Source organism: Sparus aurata, chromosome 19 (assembly GCF_900880675.1).
Source record: "Sparus aurata chromosome 19, fSpaAur1.1, whole genome shotgun sequence".
In the NCBI taxonomy this organism is placed as follows: Eukaryota; Metazoa; Chordata; class Actinopteri; order Spariformes; family Sparidae; genus Sparus; species Sparus aurata.
In genome coordinates, this window is record NC_044205.1 from 13,680,091 (window position 1) to 13,698,056 (window position 17,966).

General features: G+C 42.4%; 1 protein-coding gene across 1 annotated transcript; it reads right to left on the reverse strand.

The window, feature by feature from the left end:
- Positions 1-1,447: 1,447 nt before the first annotated feature.
- ankrd33ba (ankyrin repeat domain 33ba) lies at positions 1,448-17,540 on the reverse strand. Its single transcript, XM_030397559.1, has 6 exons — positions 16,587-17,540; positions 6,367-6,496; positions 5,908-6,048; positions 5,136-5,277; positions 3,746-3,944; positions 1,448-2,971 (listed from the first exon to the last, which is right to left on the reverse strand). The coding sequence occupies exons 1-6, from the start codon at positions 17,028-17,030 to the stop codon at positions 2,426-2,428; spliced, it is 1,602 nt and encodes a 533-aa protein (XP_030253419.1). The 5' UTR covers positions 17,031-17,540; the 3' UTR covers positions 1,448-2,425.
- Between the last annotated feature and the right edge of the window lie 426 nt (positions 17,541-17,966).

Genomic DNA, 17,966 nt, shown 5'->3' on the forward strand with positions numbered 1-17,966 from the left:
CATATTCATAAGCATGCACAATGTCACCTTGACCAGCATGCAGAAAGTGTTATGACAGAAGCAACCAGCAGAGGGCCCCAATTAAGGATTTCCCCCTCAAGTTCACAGGTTTGACAGAAGCACTCACTGAGTGCTGACCTACAATCAGGTCATCCTGCCTCAATCCCAGCCTCCAGCATCACAGCATGACATAATAGCTGTCATACTATCAGTGCATGGCGTCCTGTTTATGTAGCCACCTCTGAATTTCTATGAGGGATTTGGGTCAGGGAGGGTGGCGGCGGTCGTGTGTGTGGGGGGGTGGATCGCTGACCAAGCCTGTAGCGCTTCATAATCTCAGGTTACAATCTAAGCCAACAGCTGTTTGAGCTACAACGATGACCTAAATATTATCTGATGCATTCTGGGCTGTTGGGTTTTGTCTCTCTCCCATACACACTCATACAAGTCCGTTAAACTAAAGTAAACAGCAAACCCTTTGCACTTTGAATAGAAATGCAAACATGTCATGAATGTAGGCATGTGATGTGTCTAAAGGTTTCTTCATTCTGCATTCCAAAGACACTTTTCAATGCCCTGTACTGACTGAGAGAACACTAACAAAGACGTGCACTGCAAATGAATAAAGTCACGGCCGTGAAACTGCGTTGCCAGCAAAAAATCCATTTTCATATGAAACATTTCTTTATGTTAATGTTAAATATGTTAATCCTGCAACCACTTACAGTTTGCTAAGTGCAGAGTTCAGTAAATGTGCACTCTGCTCATCCTTTGTCGTGCTCAAATGACTTCCTCTGGGCAGTATCTAAGCAGATTGCCACTCTGAAGTCAATGGAGTTTATTTGAAGAAATGATTTGGCTGCGCGGAATACCCTTGTAACCCTGTAGCAAGTCATCACCATGTATATTAGACACACACTCTCGGATGGCACTTAAGCTGCAATCGCCATGGGGAGTTAGGACCGTGAAATTGTGCTCTCAAAAATCCCGGCAATGTTATATCACTGCTCTCCCCGTGGCTCTGTGTGTTTAAAGTCACGGCTATTTTTATTTTTTTTGACCCGTTATTTTCACCGTTCTAATGTTAAAACATTGAGCTGACCTCTTGTTCTGTAACGGGTTGGCTGTTGTTTTCTTTCTTTATCAGAGAGGTCCATATGTTTGGGGGAATATCACTTCCATTCTACTTCTCCTGTCATGTTGACCCAGGCTCATCCCTGTTTCTCAAATTCACATAACTACTGAGTCATTTTTTTTTTTTTTTGTGGCTATTGTTACTGGATGAAACATGTGGCACCACTGCTGAGATGGCTCATGGAAATCAAGGAGAAGTAGAGGAAAAAAAAATCCCATCAATTTCTCATTAACTATCCTGCACAACATGGCTGAGGCGTTTGAAATTAAAACAGCAATAAGGCATCAATATCTGGCTCAATCACACCCACAGTCACTGTTAGCAGAAGTGTTTATTGTGTCCTCTCCATACACACCCTGTAACACCGTACTCGCGCATGTTGGACTCTCAGTCAATGCATGTCAGTTTATCACTATTGTAACCAGTGTTAACGTGGTTTTGCAATGTAAACATTTGGAAAGAATTCGCTTCCTACACGGTGAGATGCGTTACATCGTAATAGTGCTCTACATTTCAGTCTTGCTCTCGAAACATTAAGACTAGGAAACACAGGAACAAGTCCACGGTGAATAAAAAATAAAAAGTTTGTCATCAAAAAGCATTAAAATCTCTAATATAAAATATATATATGCAAAGTACATTCATGGGTTCGTCATTATAAAGCGAAACAAAAAGCATCTAAGAGCCATTAGATTCTATGCAAGCTTTTGTTTAGCTTTCTCAGTCAATATGACAGGCCCATTAGTATTCTCCACTGAATTAGTATAAAGACATTAATGCATAACATCTTTAATAAATTGCTTCCATTCTTAGGCAGTAAGAGGAACACATCTTTGCTGTGCTTACAGGCTGAAAGAATGTGTGTTAACAAATGTCTCCTGCTCTAACACAGTGTCACACTCCACAGAAACAGTGCTGTACTGAGCACACAAAGCGTATGTAACAAAATATAGACTTGGCCGTCCATCAGAAAGCAATAAATATATTTAAAAAAAAATAAGTTAGCTACAAACATTTCAAGTATCAAATCCCCTGGGTATTCACTATTTGACACTCTTTGTCACATGTCTGGCAGCCATTTTTTTAGAGGCCAACCAGCGACCACCTCACCAACCTGAGCAGACAAAAGCAACCTTAAGTCCCTTTTGAGGAACACTGCTGGTAATTTGAGGCTCACCCTGAGCTCATAAATTGTAGAAAAACATTAAAGCCAAAAATGGGTCAAACTTAATGGTCTGTCCAGATTTAGTCTTTGGGGTAGTGTACGTGGCATCCTCCGAGGCAATGATATTATTTCTTTTTCCCAGCAGCGAGGTGTCTCTTGGTTACGGCCTCCAGCCTCCTCCTCTCGGCCTCCTCGGCTTTCCTCCTTTCTTCCTTCAGCTCCTTGTACCTCCACTTCGGGATCTGCAGCAGGTGCCCTCCTCCATCTTTGGCATTGCTTTTCCTCCTGACTTTGTCTGGTTCGTAAGTGGGCGCGGGCGCCTTGGTCACCCTCACTTTGGGGATGCTGAACCCCGGCCGGACGCTGCTCCTCCTCAGCACCATGTGCATGGGCAGCAGGCTGGTTCTCCGCAGCTCCAGGGCTTCATTATAAGCCACTATGCTCAGGCTGGAGCTCCTAAGTCGAGGCACCAGGCTCTGGGCCTGAAGGCTGGCCCTGCGGTCTTGGGAGTTCTTTGCCACCATTGTGACCCGGGAGTTCTCAAAGAGTTTGAGGTGGCTGTCCACTCTGTCGGGGTTGACAGAGCGGAGCTCTTTGGCGCGCTGCTGGCGGACGATCTCAGGAACTGCATAGCGCCGTTTCCCTACACTTGGGGGGCTGTCGGGACAGACCTGTAACAAAATCCACAGTCTCTGATTGGTATTGGTATTATTAATATCAGAAGTGTAATATTAATAGCACTGCATTAGCAATGCTAGTGATAATAACAGAATTCTTGGTTTCCTTTGAGCAAAAAGCAGGACGCAGTCTTTTTATTCGCAGTATTGCATTGCCGGTAATCTTGCATGAATAACTTGCTTATCAGTTAAGGCTCGCTTTAATTATATCCTTTAATTATTCTGAACAAATCCCAGGGAAAAGCAGAGAATTTGTTGATAGAATAAGAGATAAATTAGCACCACATTTATCCTTTAATAGCATTATTATCACAATGTTATCATCAGTTTATTTGCACACTGATTGCATGAAACAGCAGCATACTATTCAATTAACTAAACAGCAGTGATGTGCACACAAATATCGTCAGATTTCCAGTCTGCGGAAGTTGATTTGCACTTTCCACAAGAATGTCTGGCTCCATGCGAAGATAAGAAAATAAGCCCTGATATCTCCTACTATGCTGAGCATGTGCAGACACCACCAGGAATAATGCAGAGGAGAGCACATTTACAGACTTTAAAAAAAAAATCCTCCCTTATCAAACGGACTAGTCTCCTGTCTATTAATTGCTTCACCTTATCTCAGCTTACATCCGCAAAATGCCTGTTGGTGTGTTGTGACGTGTGGGTTGCAGTAGCCACGTTCTTGGATCTCGTGAGACGCCGTTAGATGCTGACTGCGGTGGATGGCGAAGCGTGCACCTGATCTAGAGTTTAATTACTCACTGAATGGCACGCCACAGCGATGAAAGGGCTCCTCAAGGCGGTTGTAACAGAAACCATGTGGTCGATGACACCTTCGTCCTCAGGGTTGGTGACATTGGCGATGTTGAAGACTTGCCGCATAGTGTCCGACAGGCGCTTCAGACAGCCGCGGGGCTCCTGGGCTTTGGCTACCAGTGATGCAAGCGGGGCCCACTCTAGACTGGAGAGAGAAAAACTGATATGAATCCACTGCACACTGCAGGGTTGATCCTTCAGCGTCATCAAGAAAGTCACTCAGTATATTAGCATTGTTTGTTGGCTGGTGAGGGAGGCAAAACCCACCACCAGCCAAATGCTGGTAAAATATGCAAGTGGCTAGTGCTCATTTTTACAGTTTCCAGACAGTTTACTCCTGCTGCCATATATTCTTCTCCCTTTCTAATTAATCAATGGCCACCGGCACTGATCCCCCTTGTATTTAAAACACAGTACCTATTTGTAATTCCTTGTTTTCTGGCATTTGGCAAAACTAAAAAAAAAACCTTGTCCTGCCTCCAGCTCATCCAAAACTTTGCTCCCAAGATTTCGACTCAAGCCAGACGAAAACTACCACATTTTTCCTATTCTGGCAACCTGGATTTTGATTTATTATTGATTACTTACGACACCCTGAGAGGCCTTGCCCCAAGTAATTTAACTCATATTTTATTTTTCCTTGTCCCTTCTGCTCCCTGACATCCTCAGATACGTCTGATTTTCTCTCTTTGTGCTCAAATTATGGCTTTTAGTTTCTTTCTTTTCTTTTGATTATAAAGCACTTTGTAACTGTGTTTTGAAAGGCGCTATATAAACAAAGCTTATTATTATTTTCTTTGCCCTTGTTGGGCATACCTAAATCCCAGTATCTTGCAGCAAATAGCCAGAAAAGATGCAATGAATCCAAATATGTCAATCAAGACCTGTGCACAAATGCTATGAGAAACTGACTTGTCCAGACCTACATAGCCGGGATGTTAGTCTGGATTACTTGTTTTCTACAAAGCCAGCTGGCAGAGATAGACTGAGTTCATTAGACAGCCCTTCAAGATGCTGTGGCGTGGAGTTTCCTGATGAAAGAGTTTGTGAAAAGGACTTCCAAAATAACTCGGTGTCTTAGGGAAAAGTGCTGCATCACAACAACACATTTTTTTAGCAACATTAAAGTGTAAAAAAGAGAGCAGTTCTTCATGATGTCTATTGATGTTTCAGTCCCCCTGAACACTGAAAACCTGCCTGCCTTCCATCTCCCTTCCTTGGAACACAATTTTTCAAAATACTGCAATGCAGTGATGAAACGCATCCCTTCTTCCGATATGTTTGTGAGATACTGCCCATGACAGACAGACACACAGGTAAACAGCAATGAGCTTACCTGAATGTGTCACAGTACTGGCGGGGGCACGGCCGCTCCATCAGCCGTGTCATCAGCCAGGCAGTTTCATAGCGGCCTGTAAATATGGCCCAGTCTCTCGCTGTGAAGTTGCGGCCGAAGTCTTTGGCATTCAGGGCAGCTCCTGGTGGACACCGTGAGGAAAAGACGTCGATGTAAGGACACAGCAGGAGGTGGATACACAAACATACAACTCTCGTAGGGTAAGGAGAAATAATGCCCAAATCAACAGGGATTCAGTGTCATTCACACCAATAAAACGAAAACCTGACAATGAAACCTGAAATCTCTCAATTTGTTTCATAGTCATGGCTAAAGAGAGAATAATAATCCAATAACACAGATCTGGATCACGACCAAAAGGCATTCTAATTGCCCATCTGTCCACCAATTCTCTGAAAATCTGTTCAGAGTTTTCTGAGCTGCCATGATGGCACATCGACGACAGAGTAAACAACTTTTGTGGCCATAATCTGTCAAATCTGCTGACAGAAAATCCAGGTAATTTGTAAAATCACATTTCCGAAGCGAAATCACTTGTGTCTGTGTTGAAATCTATAAATCTCTGAATCTCTAAATTTCAACGTCTAAATATTAAGAATTAGATGTGTATTGCTCTTTAAAAGGGTGCGCTTAGCATATCATATATATCTATCAATCGCATTTATTGCTGGGACAACATATCGTCCAGCAGAAGTATTTACCCTGACAGGCCCACATTAGAGTTTTGTACATTTAGTGTCACTCTCTTTACCTGCCATCATGAGCGAGCGCACACACTCCAGCCTCCCCTGCATGGCGGCCTTCATCAGAGCGGTGAAGCCGTGGCAGTTCCTCTTCTCGATGTCCAAGCCAGAGTAGTAGTTGAGCAGGTAGTTGGTGATTGTTATGTGGCCTTGGAGAACAGAGGAACGGATAATCGTAACTGTACAATGCAGAGCCTGTGGCGATGGCTTGACAGAGACCTGCTGAATGCTTTTTCACACTTGTCACATTTTGGACAGGGGAAATCCACATCCATACGGCTGGTCCTCACACAGTCATCACTTCTGTTTCCAAAGAGCTTGAGTGTACAGTCTTGTGTTTTTTCATGCGCCTCTGTGTCAGCATTATTACACACTGTCTGTGTGTGTGTATTTGTATCCGTGTGCTTGTGTGTGTGCGTAACAAAGCCAGTGTCTGATAAACTACTGTGTCCATTTGTGTGTGTTACCTGCTTGGGCGGCGGTGATGAGCGCTGTGTTCCCCTCGCTGTCCTGCCAGTTGACATCCAGATGCGGACACTGAGAGAGCGCTATGACGACGTCCACGTAGCCTTGATAACAGGCGACCAACAGCCCTATCTGAGACAAAAAGTGACAGATAGAGACGGGTGAGTTAAAAGACGAGGGGAAGCGAGAGAGGCTTAAGGGTGGAATCAGCAAAAATGTTCAGGGGAAGGAAAAAAAAAAACCTTGCCAAAGGAGATGAAGTAAAAACTGCGGTAAAGTGCTGACATAGAGGAAGTAGTATGAAGAAAAATGCGATCCTGGCAGCGTCAGTAGGAATCCACCAGACCAGGGGATCTTTGTGCATCTTTCAAAACTAATACCCCTGAATAAATATGACAACTGTTGTCTTTCCAATGAGGACTCAACCGTTTTGAACTCAGTGGAAAAATAAGCTGCCTGATGTTGCTGTGTACTTTTGGGTGTACGCGTTTGTGCGCCAGTGTGTGTTCAAGACAGAACAGGAGCCCTTTTATGTGTGTGTGTGTGTGTGTGTGTGTGTGTGTGTGTGTGTGTGTGTGTAAATGTTAGTCTGTGAGCGTGGGAGTCCTGGAAAAAGCTCCTGTAAAAGTTGGGTGCTTTCCGGAAGGTGCACACTTCATCAGCCAAGACAAACAAATTTACCACCAGAGAGCGGGGGGAGACGGAGGGGGAGCGGCGAGTAGGATTTAGGGAACACAGAGTTCTCAATTAACATATCATATACGCGGTGTGTTTATAGATTTATTCTGCTGGAAAGAAATGACTTTTACGAGATGGCTCTGAGCACTGCTGTAATGTGTTAGTCCAGTGGTTCCCAACTTTTTTTCCTTGAAGCCCCCCTTGCCTGTGTCGAAGAAAAGCCAGGCCCCCCCAACCCCAACCCGCATACACTAAAAGAATAAAGTGATTAATTACAAACTTTTATTTGCAAAAATAAACAACAGTTGTAGGTTTTTGCTCTTATTCTCCTTGTTTTACAATGTATATAAATACATTTCTTCCTTTTTTGTGTCATCAGGTGTATCACACACACACATACACACACAGTTTACCTACCTACCTGCCTACCTCATAGGGGTGTTGGTGATAAATAGCTTAATGAATTTAAATGTGGACCAAAAATACGTTCAATTTGGATTATACAGACTTTTGATTATCCAGTTGGGTATGTTATTGGGATTTTATACATTTAATGTGCACAGATATAATTCTGGTAACCTCACAACCTCAGAGCAGACAAAGTTGTGCGCCCCCCCTGCGATCTCTGGTGCCCCCCTAGGGGGGGCCCGGACCCCAGGTTGGGAACCACTGTGTTAGTCGATATTTCAAAATGATGCGGTTGAAGTGATGAGAGTACATTTATGAAGAAGTGACCAAGCATGAGACCCCATGTCAAAACATCCAACTTTACGCTCATGACAACTGTTTCCTCATAAACCATGAGGGAAAAAAATGCTTTTCTTTATGTGTGAACATAAATAGATTGTTAGCTTTAGCTAGCTGGGTGAATGTCAATAGAAGTGATTCAAGTTAGACACCTAGAGGAGATAACAAATGGTATATTTGTCAGTTGATAAGATAATAATTTGCCATGTTCGTCATCTGTGACCAATTACGAGCTAATCTCAATACTGCAATGATAAGGTAATAAGAGGAGCTAAAATGAAAAACTTCAAATGTGGCCCCAAACAGGCAATATCAGGAAAAGAAATGCATCTCAAGGGGAGAATATTTCTAGCTGGCCCTGTTGAATCTGAAATTGACAGCTGAACCAATCACAACTGCTATGAGCTAAACTGAGCTGTGGCGTTGAGACATGTTAGCTGCAAACGGCACAAAAAAGTGAGGAGATATGGCCCGACCTCTGTCATAATCGAGGTACTAGAAAAGCATCAGATTTTCTGAGGTGGCACACGTTGTAAAAAGGGTTAGGTCATCCAAGAGTTTCTAGGAAAATGATTCATCACTGTATTCCAATTCCATGCAAAAGATGACAAAACAAAGCCAAAAAAACGTCAGTAGGATTTGCATACACAGGCTCACAAGCGTGGTTGCCAGAGCTATGGTAAAAATGTAATTTGCAACAAAGTCAGGCAAACAACAATGTGTTGTTCATAACGACCTATTAATTGGCAACCGCTGGCAGACTCTACAGGGACTCTTCGTTAGAGCTTTATTGAAGCCACGTGTGCTGGAAAAGGTCAACCCGTCAGACTTAGTTCATGTCAGAACACACCGACAGTGCGTGCATCAGCTGCAAGCAAATATTTATGTATTCTGCTACAGTTGAATTGTAATTTACACCTATATCCCACTGCACTTACACCTATTCATTTTACGTTTGTTTTCAACTTTGAAGGCTTTTCAGTGGATACATTGCATGAGATTTAACCAACTTAACATATGATGAAAGCGCACGTCCTCTGTTTTGTATGATATGGCAGCACAGCCTTGGTAATTAAAACAAGCAATATCAACTATCTCCTCCCAGCTGCCGTGAAAATGAACAGTCTGCAGGACATATTGCTTTATTAAGACACTATTAAACTGTGCATATTTAATGCCATTTGAGTATCAGATCTGGGCCGTAGAGTTCAGAGAAGTCAAATCAAACTTCCCAGTAGGAGTAAAGTTTTGCAGTCTTATGTAAATCGTTACATTTTGTTCCAAATTTGATATTCCTTAAGTAGACCTGATTCTGTCCGTGCTGCTGTGACATGATGTTCTCTTCAAATGAGCACTCATAAAATCTACTTGATGCTTTGCACCTCTTGGCACAACGCGTTTTTTTAGGCTTGCTTCCCAAGCACACTGCGTTACTTCAGTGAAATTATTCTTTCAAACTCAAATGTGGATGCAATCAGAAGTTCTGTCTCGCTGACATGAACATATTTCATGAAAACTGAAGACTGGTACGGAGGGGGGCTTGGAGGTTTATAGAAAACTTTTTCAGAGTATTATGCCAATGTCCCCGGTGCGTAACTGCAACCCCTCACGCACAAACTTGATACTGGCAGGGTGTGTGAACGGATAGAGTTACATGTGCATCTTCTTCACAACAGAATAGCCACTCAAATCAAAGTCAATCACATCATCAAGACCACAGACCTTCACTTAAGAGCTAAAATCTTTCAAAAGGGTATCAGGTTGCACATTTATTCCGTTGTTGTTTGTCATATTTAATTCAACCGGCATCAAGAATATGTCAGCATCATATTCTATCAACGTGAGAGTCACCTCGATCAAGACAACACACTGCCAATTATCCCAAAAAATGTGGTGGTCTGGGACATCCTGTAATTACACCTGTGTGAGTAAGATAACAACTACGCGACTAAGCCTGTGCTATGCCAAATGATAACAATGTCTTGCAGAATTTACAGTACATGTACAGTGGATGTTTTCACACCTGCGAAACAAGATGAACTTAGACTTTTGACTTAAACGAGTCAGGCTGTCGGGCAGCTGGAGATGCAGTCACATTAGTGTTGTCAGTCCATAGAGTTTTAAGGGGAAAAGGTGCCGAGAGGTCCTGTGGAGTAACTAGTGGATTGTCTGGGAGACATTCACTTACACAGCTGGCACAGCTCCAGATAGCTCTATCTGGTTAGACAAACGCATGTAGAGCTTGTCTATGTCTCTCTCTTACACACAAACACACACACACACACAAATTCTTGGCAACCCTCCAGCCTTGCTGTGATGTACTTTAGCAGCATGCCCTGCAGCATGTCTGGAGCAATCTCAGTTGTCTGACATTGTCCTATTTTCTCTCTGAACCTTTCTCACGCACAAAAACACACAAGGATTTAACTTTCTTCTCTCTCTTTTTTTTTTTTTCCTATTTTCTCCTGTGCTCTCTTTCTATTTGCTGCATTCTGAATTGCACGCAAAAATATCTGTTCTGATGCATTTCACCAGTGCTGGTGACTGAGGAGTCTGATTCAGTTGCAGACACGAACATTAATCGAGCTTACTCTGAGGCTGAAGGGAGACAAAATAACACTACCTGGAAGCTCAACAAAACACAAACAATCAAGAGAAGTGCTTCCAGGGATGGATGAGTGTGTGTGTGCGGTGCATGTGTGTGAGATGTCATGGACGGAGACATACGTCCTCCTAAAGGTGTAATCCCCTTTTTACATTTTACAGTAAATTGAAGCTGCCTTCATAAAATGTGTTTTTACCCCTAAAGTTAATGCACACTCAATAGTAGTGCAGTTTTTCTTGACATTTTCTTTTAAAATAGCTTGTAAAGTATAAAGTAGTATAGGAAAGATTTGAACCACAATGCCCTGTGGCGTGAAGCGCTATTCTGTGTGCACATGGTCTGAGCTCCGGATATTCTGATTTATGATCACTTTAATGTTATACTTGTAGTAGTGATCTCTGTGCTTTCTTGTGGCCTATAAATGGGAAGGCTTTTTCTTCTTGTCACATAAATATCGAACAGTACCAAAATATAAGCTGTCTTTCCTTCCCTTTAGTAAGGTTTAATAAGTAAACCTTGAAAGTAAATTCCTTCATAATCAACTCAACCCCATGCGAAAAAAAAAGGGGGGGGGGACCCAACATAACATGAATCCATTCAGCTCGTATGGTGTAATCCAAGTCTCTGGAAGCCCTTCAGCTTCATCTTCAAAGAGGGTGTAAGTAACGTCTACAAATCAACTTGGGATGTCAGAGCTTACGGGGACTTGGATTATGCCAAAAAAGCTGTATGGAGCCATCATATGGTTCTTTTATGTAGTTTTTTTTAGGTTTTAAAACAAGTCCCTATCTACTACAGCTGATGGGATTAATGACAATGAAAAGGAGGATGCTGCAGCACTGTTTTGATGTGAAGCTCCAGAAATGTTTTGTCGACTATGAAACTTCCAAACCATCATGGGGTTGAGTAGATAATGACTAAATGATTTTCATTTTTGGGTGAACTTGTCCTTTAGGTGGAAGCTAGCTAGCCTTGCTTGCAAACATTTGAACTGATTCCCAATGGACATGACTTTTCAGCACTTTTTGTGATTTAAAAACCTGCTCAGTGCAACTTGCCATGTGCTGCACACAACAATGGCCCCGAGCCAGGTCAGGTCTGTTGAGGAGTGTGTTTGAACCAAAGAACATTATTATAAAATAATAAATAAGATGACTGCTTTAACCTCCTGCTTGTTAAAAATGTCTTCAATCTGTATCAAAAAGACCCGCCAACTGAAATACACCAATCTTATATAAAATGTGAATTTACTTTTGGTAGGGACAGTTTTAACAAAAAAAATACACACATTCTAACAAACCAGAGTGATATATAAATATATATACTGTGTGTTCATATGGAGAGATTATGAAACACACACACACACACACACACAACACAACACAAATTCTCATCAACTTATTATTAGTCCACACAGACATACATACACAGAAAGAAACACACACACACACACACACACACACTCGCCAAAGTAATCTGGGAAATATCCAGAGCTAGGAATAGAAAGGCTTAGCCGTATCAGTCAGTGACACAGAGACAGAGTGGGGGAGGGAGAGAGACAGATCTTTGTGTCTACAGTTAACATAAAAATGCTGTAATAATTGGCTCCTGTGACGATGACACAATACCCAGTGCAACTCTTAAAATTCCACACTGACATACAATGATGACAGTTTTCTCAGTCAACATTCAACAATTTTATTAATGACGTCTTAATCAAATCACGTAAAGTAGACAGAAGTACATGTTGTCTGTAGATAAGCCTGGATGGACTGAGCGACGTTGCTGTAAGCAGATTGGAATTTATAATACATTTACAGTTTTTGCTTAGAATAGGTTTTAAAAGTGATAGAACTAATCAGCTCTGTCTGAGCGTCCATACTGATCGAAGCTCAATCTGGGACAGAGGATAACCTGTACATCTGCAGCCTGCATAAGCCAAATATGAAATGTTGTTCTTCCATTTTATAGTGAATCTCTGTGCCCGAGAACATGCACACACACACACGGGCAAACACACTCTAGACCGCCCTGAATCGCACACACAAGAAGCACTGACACAGACATACTGGGCCATGTTTCTGTCAATAGCCTCTCTGTTAACCATCTTTCTGTCTGCAGCTGAGCCTTCACATGGCTGCATCAAATCAGATGTGTATGACTGTCTCTTTGATTTTTCCACTCATCTATACTTGCTAGCAGCATCATGCTCGTTACCATCTGCACAGCCCAATTTTTGCCCCCCCACCCCCACCCGTGCCTCATTTAGTCTGCCTGCCTGTTGGTCTGATGGTCGATCCGCTTGTTGGCCAGGAGGACTTTCTGGCTGTCTGACACTCTGCGGGTGACTTTTTTACACCTGTTGCTTGGTGTCTGCAAATACTACATGTCCTTTGTTTTTCACCTGATCTTACCCTCTTTGGAAAATTGGAGTGTGTTCTGGATGAGGAAAGTGCAGTTGCATGTTTGACAGAGATAGAGAGAGAGAGATAGCGAGAGGGGGGTCACAATCGGGCAGCGTGGCCTCGTTTCAAGTTGATTGGATTCTGTGTTTGTGTGTGTTTATGCGTGTGAATTTTCATGTGAGCACGACAACTTAACCAAATCACAGCAAGGAGAGCTGACACTTTTCTAAACAGGGTCAAAGATGTGTGAGGAGGACATTGATTATAAGTTTGATACATGACAATAACACACCCGCACACACACACGCACACACACACACACATTTCCTAACAATCAACCTTAAGAAGAGATGATGGCAGATTTTTCATGAAATCTCATAGAGAGCATCAGCCATCACAGTTACAACACTAATAAGATAGAGATTTTGACATTGACACCATATATAATTACTATGCTATGATCATGTACAAGGAGAATTCAGAACATGTACATGATTATGACCTATATAATGGCTTGTCATTAAGATTCTTGCTAAATTTAGCACACTGTGTTTAGTTTAAAAATGGACCGTCTCTCCCAGTCTTCTGAGGGTACCGGGGACAAACCCTGTCTGTTTATGTCAAAGAGTGTGCGTCTGGAATTTTAAGTTGTGACCGAGGTTGCAGTTAATTAAGTTTCAACATGTGCCTATTACAAAGTATGATTCGGAAGTTTCAAATAGGCCCCCAAAACATGCTGGAAAAATACATGGAGGAGATTATACTAATCTTTCAGTACAAACAAATGTCATTTTGTTAAGTCAACCTTTTTCTAAACCTCAAAGTTAGTCTCAAGTTACCATGGAACATTTACTGAATATATATAGGACTCCTGTGGTCAATGCAGGTCTATAGGTTGTGTCTGTCAAACTTCCTTTACATTCCTAAGGGTCTGTTTTGGAACATTTTTTTCTTTCCTGTTATATCACACCAGTTAAATTTAGCAAATTTGCTCTGGGCTATTGGTCTTGTTTTTCTACCCTACTTGCATGTCCTCTCCTTAATCCATATTGAAAAATCTTCTGGACTATATTAATGGGATGTAATGTGTTGTTGGCTATAAGCCACAAAGACAAAAACAGACCCTTGTGGTACCAAAAAATCTGCTGCAGCACATCAAACCACACACATCTTTTATTTCATGTTACCCACATCCTTTAAAAATTGATTTGTTTTTCTGTGCAGCAGCAGGTAGCGAATGCACTAATTGGGCTACCATTAACTAAAGGTTCAGGTTAATCTCCTGCATTGGCAAATGATCCACCATGCTGAAATAACTTCATGCAAAACAGAATCCCCACCAGCTTCTGGGCTGCCACTCTGTAGCTGACTCTGACATCTGACCTCCCTGTTGGAGTGCATTTGAGTGAATCAAATGTTATGAATGAACCTATTTTCAGCAGCTTTAAAGCTTATTTAACAGAAAACGTAGGCTACAAAATACTAATAAAGCCATTTTTTCTCTGATTGGCCTGGTGTATCAGTGTTAACGTTAATATTTTTCATTTATTAGAACGGTTTAATCAGTTATGTGTTTGAACTAGTTCTGCGCAGCCAGAAAATTGAAAATGCATTGTCTATCAATACTACTATTTATATGCAATAGTTCCATATACTTCAATTATAAAATTGTACATTATTTCCTCGTCTTCCAAGATTCTAAAAGTATTATACTGAAAATTTCCATAGGAACCGCTAAAGGGCGAAAAGGGAAATTTCCAACCCTGGAGCCTCTTTGTCTCGCACATCACACTGTCAAACTGTCTGCTATATCAGGATGTTGACATCTGTGTTAGGATGTTAGGACTCACACACACACACGAACACACATGCACTGATGAGCTTAACAGATTCATGTAAACATGTGTTTCCAATGGATGGCTTTCCAAACCTGTATTGTGTCTGGATACGCGGCGTCCATAAGGTCACAGGGCACAGCAAAGTCATGGGCACACATCCTGCTTATGTATGCAAACTCATGACTGTCTCTCGATGCTACAGTGCACACACAAGCACACTCTATGCCAGATCCCCTCTACCTTACATGTCACATAGAGAAAAATCTTTACATTCCAGTGAAGTAATTTCTATGACCTCATCAGCAATTACATAAGCAAAGAGAAATAAGAAGGGGGAGGTGGTGAGAGATGTATAGAAAGGTGAAACAGCAGATCTGTGACGTAAAGTCAGTAGAATGAAAATTCAGACCAGCTGGTAAATGTTCAATGCAGAAAGCTTAAGAATTAAACACACTTCTCCAATGGCTCTCTTTAGTTGCCAATGGTCAAAACCAACAGTTACACTCCATATGTGAGGACATAATTTGATGTGAGTGCGGAAAAAAGGGCTTTGTCAGTGTTAAGAATAAACTAACCTAGCGCAAATCCACTGAGTCACAACTGTGCATGATAAAAGGCGCGTGATTCCTGTTCAGTACAGGGCCCACCGCCAGCTCATTCAATTACTAATAGCGAAACGTCCAGATGAATTAAAAGTAGTCCCGCGTTCCATCAGTATGGATTTATCTCTTTGCTCTGGGCGGCAGTTCTTTGGCAGGAGCTAAGTGATACACAAGGCGTGAAGGGATACATGCTTTGATTACACTGCAGATAACATTTCCAATAAGCAGGCCCTCTTTTGATAAATTACCTTCGGTGAAAAATGTTTAAGTTTTGTTTAATTTAAGCCAGCCCACTGTAATTGCATATAAATCATGATGCATTGCTATTGACATGAGTGTTTATTAGCAAAAGTCTTAAATTCAACACTGCTACTCCCCTATTGTGGAATTTATGGTTCTAAATGCATCTCGGGTCATTAGCGTTAGTGCCCTGAGCCGCACAAATACCTCCATCTCATTGGTACATAAGGTGTTTGCGCATGACCTCCCACATATGGAATCCAAATAAGAAAATGTATTCAGATGCACACTCAAATATGTATGTGCCTGCATGACCACACACACAGAGCGAACTGTGAGTTCTAGACGGAGGTAGCTCACTCTTGCAAAACTGAGGTGTGTCAACACACAGGGGAGGAAATTTATCAGAAGCGAAAGATCGTCATTGACTAATTCTTTTATGCCTAAAACTAAATAATCAAACTCTATTTTTTTGTGACTGGATAAACTGAATAAACAAACTCACCCTAAAAGGACAACACAATTCCATACTGTTCTGCTTTGTTTATATGTGCTGGACCCTGCCACCTTTTCCACTTCAAACAGTGTTCTTGGGACCTCATTTTCCTCTGAGAACAGTTTGTTTATTCATTTATAGAAAAAAAACAAAAACAGCTTTCAGTTTGTACTATTACCTCATTCAAATCTGAGTTCGAATTTCTTCTCCAAAACTGAAGAGTGCCCCTTTAATCCAAGCATCAATTAATTATTGTGATTACTTTACAGACCTGTTGAGACTTTGGTGTCATAACTCAAGGCCGGCCTGGAAAGTAATAAGGTCAGCCTTCCTTATCTCAATAATCTGAGGCTTCTTAACTGAACTTGTTGCATTGAGCGATAGGTGGTGGGGGCTGTCTGAAGATGGCTTCAAGTTGGTGTTAATACAGAGTACAGAACATTCAATAACTGCTCCATAACCTGTGAACAAACACTACAATTTCAATAATATGTCCTATGAAATTCATCTATGTCTCGTCCTTCACACTTTTCTTTTAGAAGACATGTTGTCAAAGTGGACTACTTGTAAAAAAAAAGTTACTCAAAGTGCTCCTGCTGTGTGCTTCGTACCCTGTTATTCCTGTCCTTCTCCTTCACCTCCTCCTCCGTCACTCCATGCCGTATCATGATCCGGACGATAGCCGCGTTGTTGGTGCAGCACGCCTGGAAGAGAGACAGCGGCGCCGGGCTGTCCGGAGACGGGGTGCGCTCCGAGTCCGCGAACACATCATCCGGCGGGTAGAAGGAGTCGTCCGACACGATGCTCCGACAGTCTTCCAAGTCCTCGAAGTCAACTTCTTCGAACTCATCGTCGTCTTCCTCCTCTCCCTCGTCGTCTTCGTTGTCCTCGTCGCACGAGCCCAGGTAGTCCTCGTCAGAGTTGGACGGAGGCTCCTCGGCTATGGTCGGGTGGACTTGGGTGAAGTTCCCCCCGACTTTCTGCTGCTGCTGGAGCTGCCTGACCCGGACGGACGATGCGCCTCCTCCATCCCTGTCGTCCGTGATAAGCACCATCTAGCCCCCGAGCCTAGGGCACTGTCCTCGGGGCAGAGTGCAGCCTTGCACGCGGGGCGCGGGCATGGGACTGGCTGTCTCTACTAAACAAACTGCCGTACCAAAAAAAAAAAAAAAGAAGCTACTTACATCACCCAGGAGAGCATATAAACTTGACCCACGGTGCCGGCTACACTAGTTGAGCGTGTCGCGCGTGCAGTTACCCATCAGTCATCCTCTGAGGGTAAATGACGGCGAGCCCGCCTGGGCCGTGAACGCCCCACGAAGCGCACTTAAACCGCAAAAGTCGAACTATACAACGTGGTTTCGTTTTTTTGAGAGCACATGGAGGGGAAATACCAGTCAGGCTTAGCCCGAAAGTGGAGCTAAATCAGAAAGTAAAACTGCTGCGCACACGACCGTCCCGTGAAGGCTGAGGCGGAGAGAGACAGCAGCGTGTTAACCTATAGTCGCTTAATCCGATTACATGTTGGGACCTCTTTCTCTCTCTCTCTGTCTCTCTCTCAGTCTGTCTACTGACTGGACATTAATCCAAACTCTCTGCTGGTGGTGTCACATGAATGTTGATAGAATATTCACGGAAACATGTTTGTGTTTCACTTCTGTTTAAAGTGTGTCTCTCCATTCCCAAAGTATCAGAAACTAAAACCGAAACACACATTTTTTTTTCTCTGTATCATATATTCTCTTTGAGTAAATTTAAAAATGAAAGGGGCAGTTTACTTGTGTCTTCCTCCCTGTAGCTATTAAGTAGCTGTTAAGCAACGGTGTTTATGAGGCAAACTGCAAAAGGCTCACTCCTGTGAACCCCTGTATCATGACATCATGTTGCCAGATGGTTTGATTCTCCTTTTAGAAGAAAAAAAAAAACCCCTATGTGTTATGTATTTAAGGTTCATGAAAACTCAGTCTGGGAAAAAACAGCGTTGAAGTGCC

Coding starts and splice junctions, on each gene's coding strand:
- ankrd33ba (XM_030397559.1), bottom strand. CDS start 17,030: ATGGTGCTTATCACGGACGACAGGGATGGAGGAGGCGCATCGTCCGTC. Junction 6,049..6,366: donor CATCACCGCCGCCCAAGCAG/GTAACACACACA, acceptor CTGTTCTCCAAG/GCCACATAACAATCACCAAC. Junction 3,945..5,135: donor CAGTACTGTGACACATTCAG/GTAAGCTCATTG, acceptor TTCTCTCTCCAG/TCTAGAGTGGGCCCCGCTTG.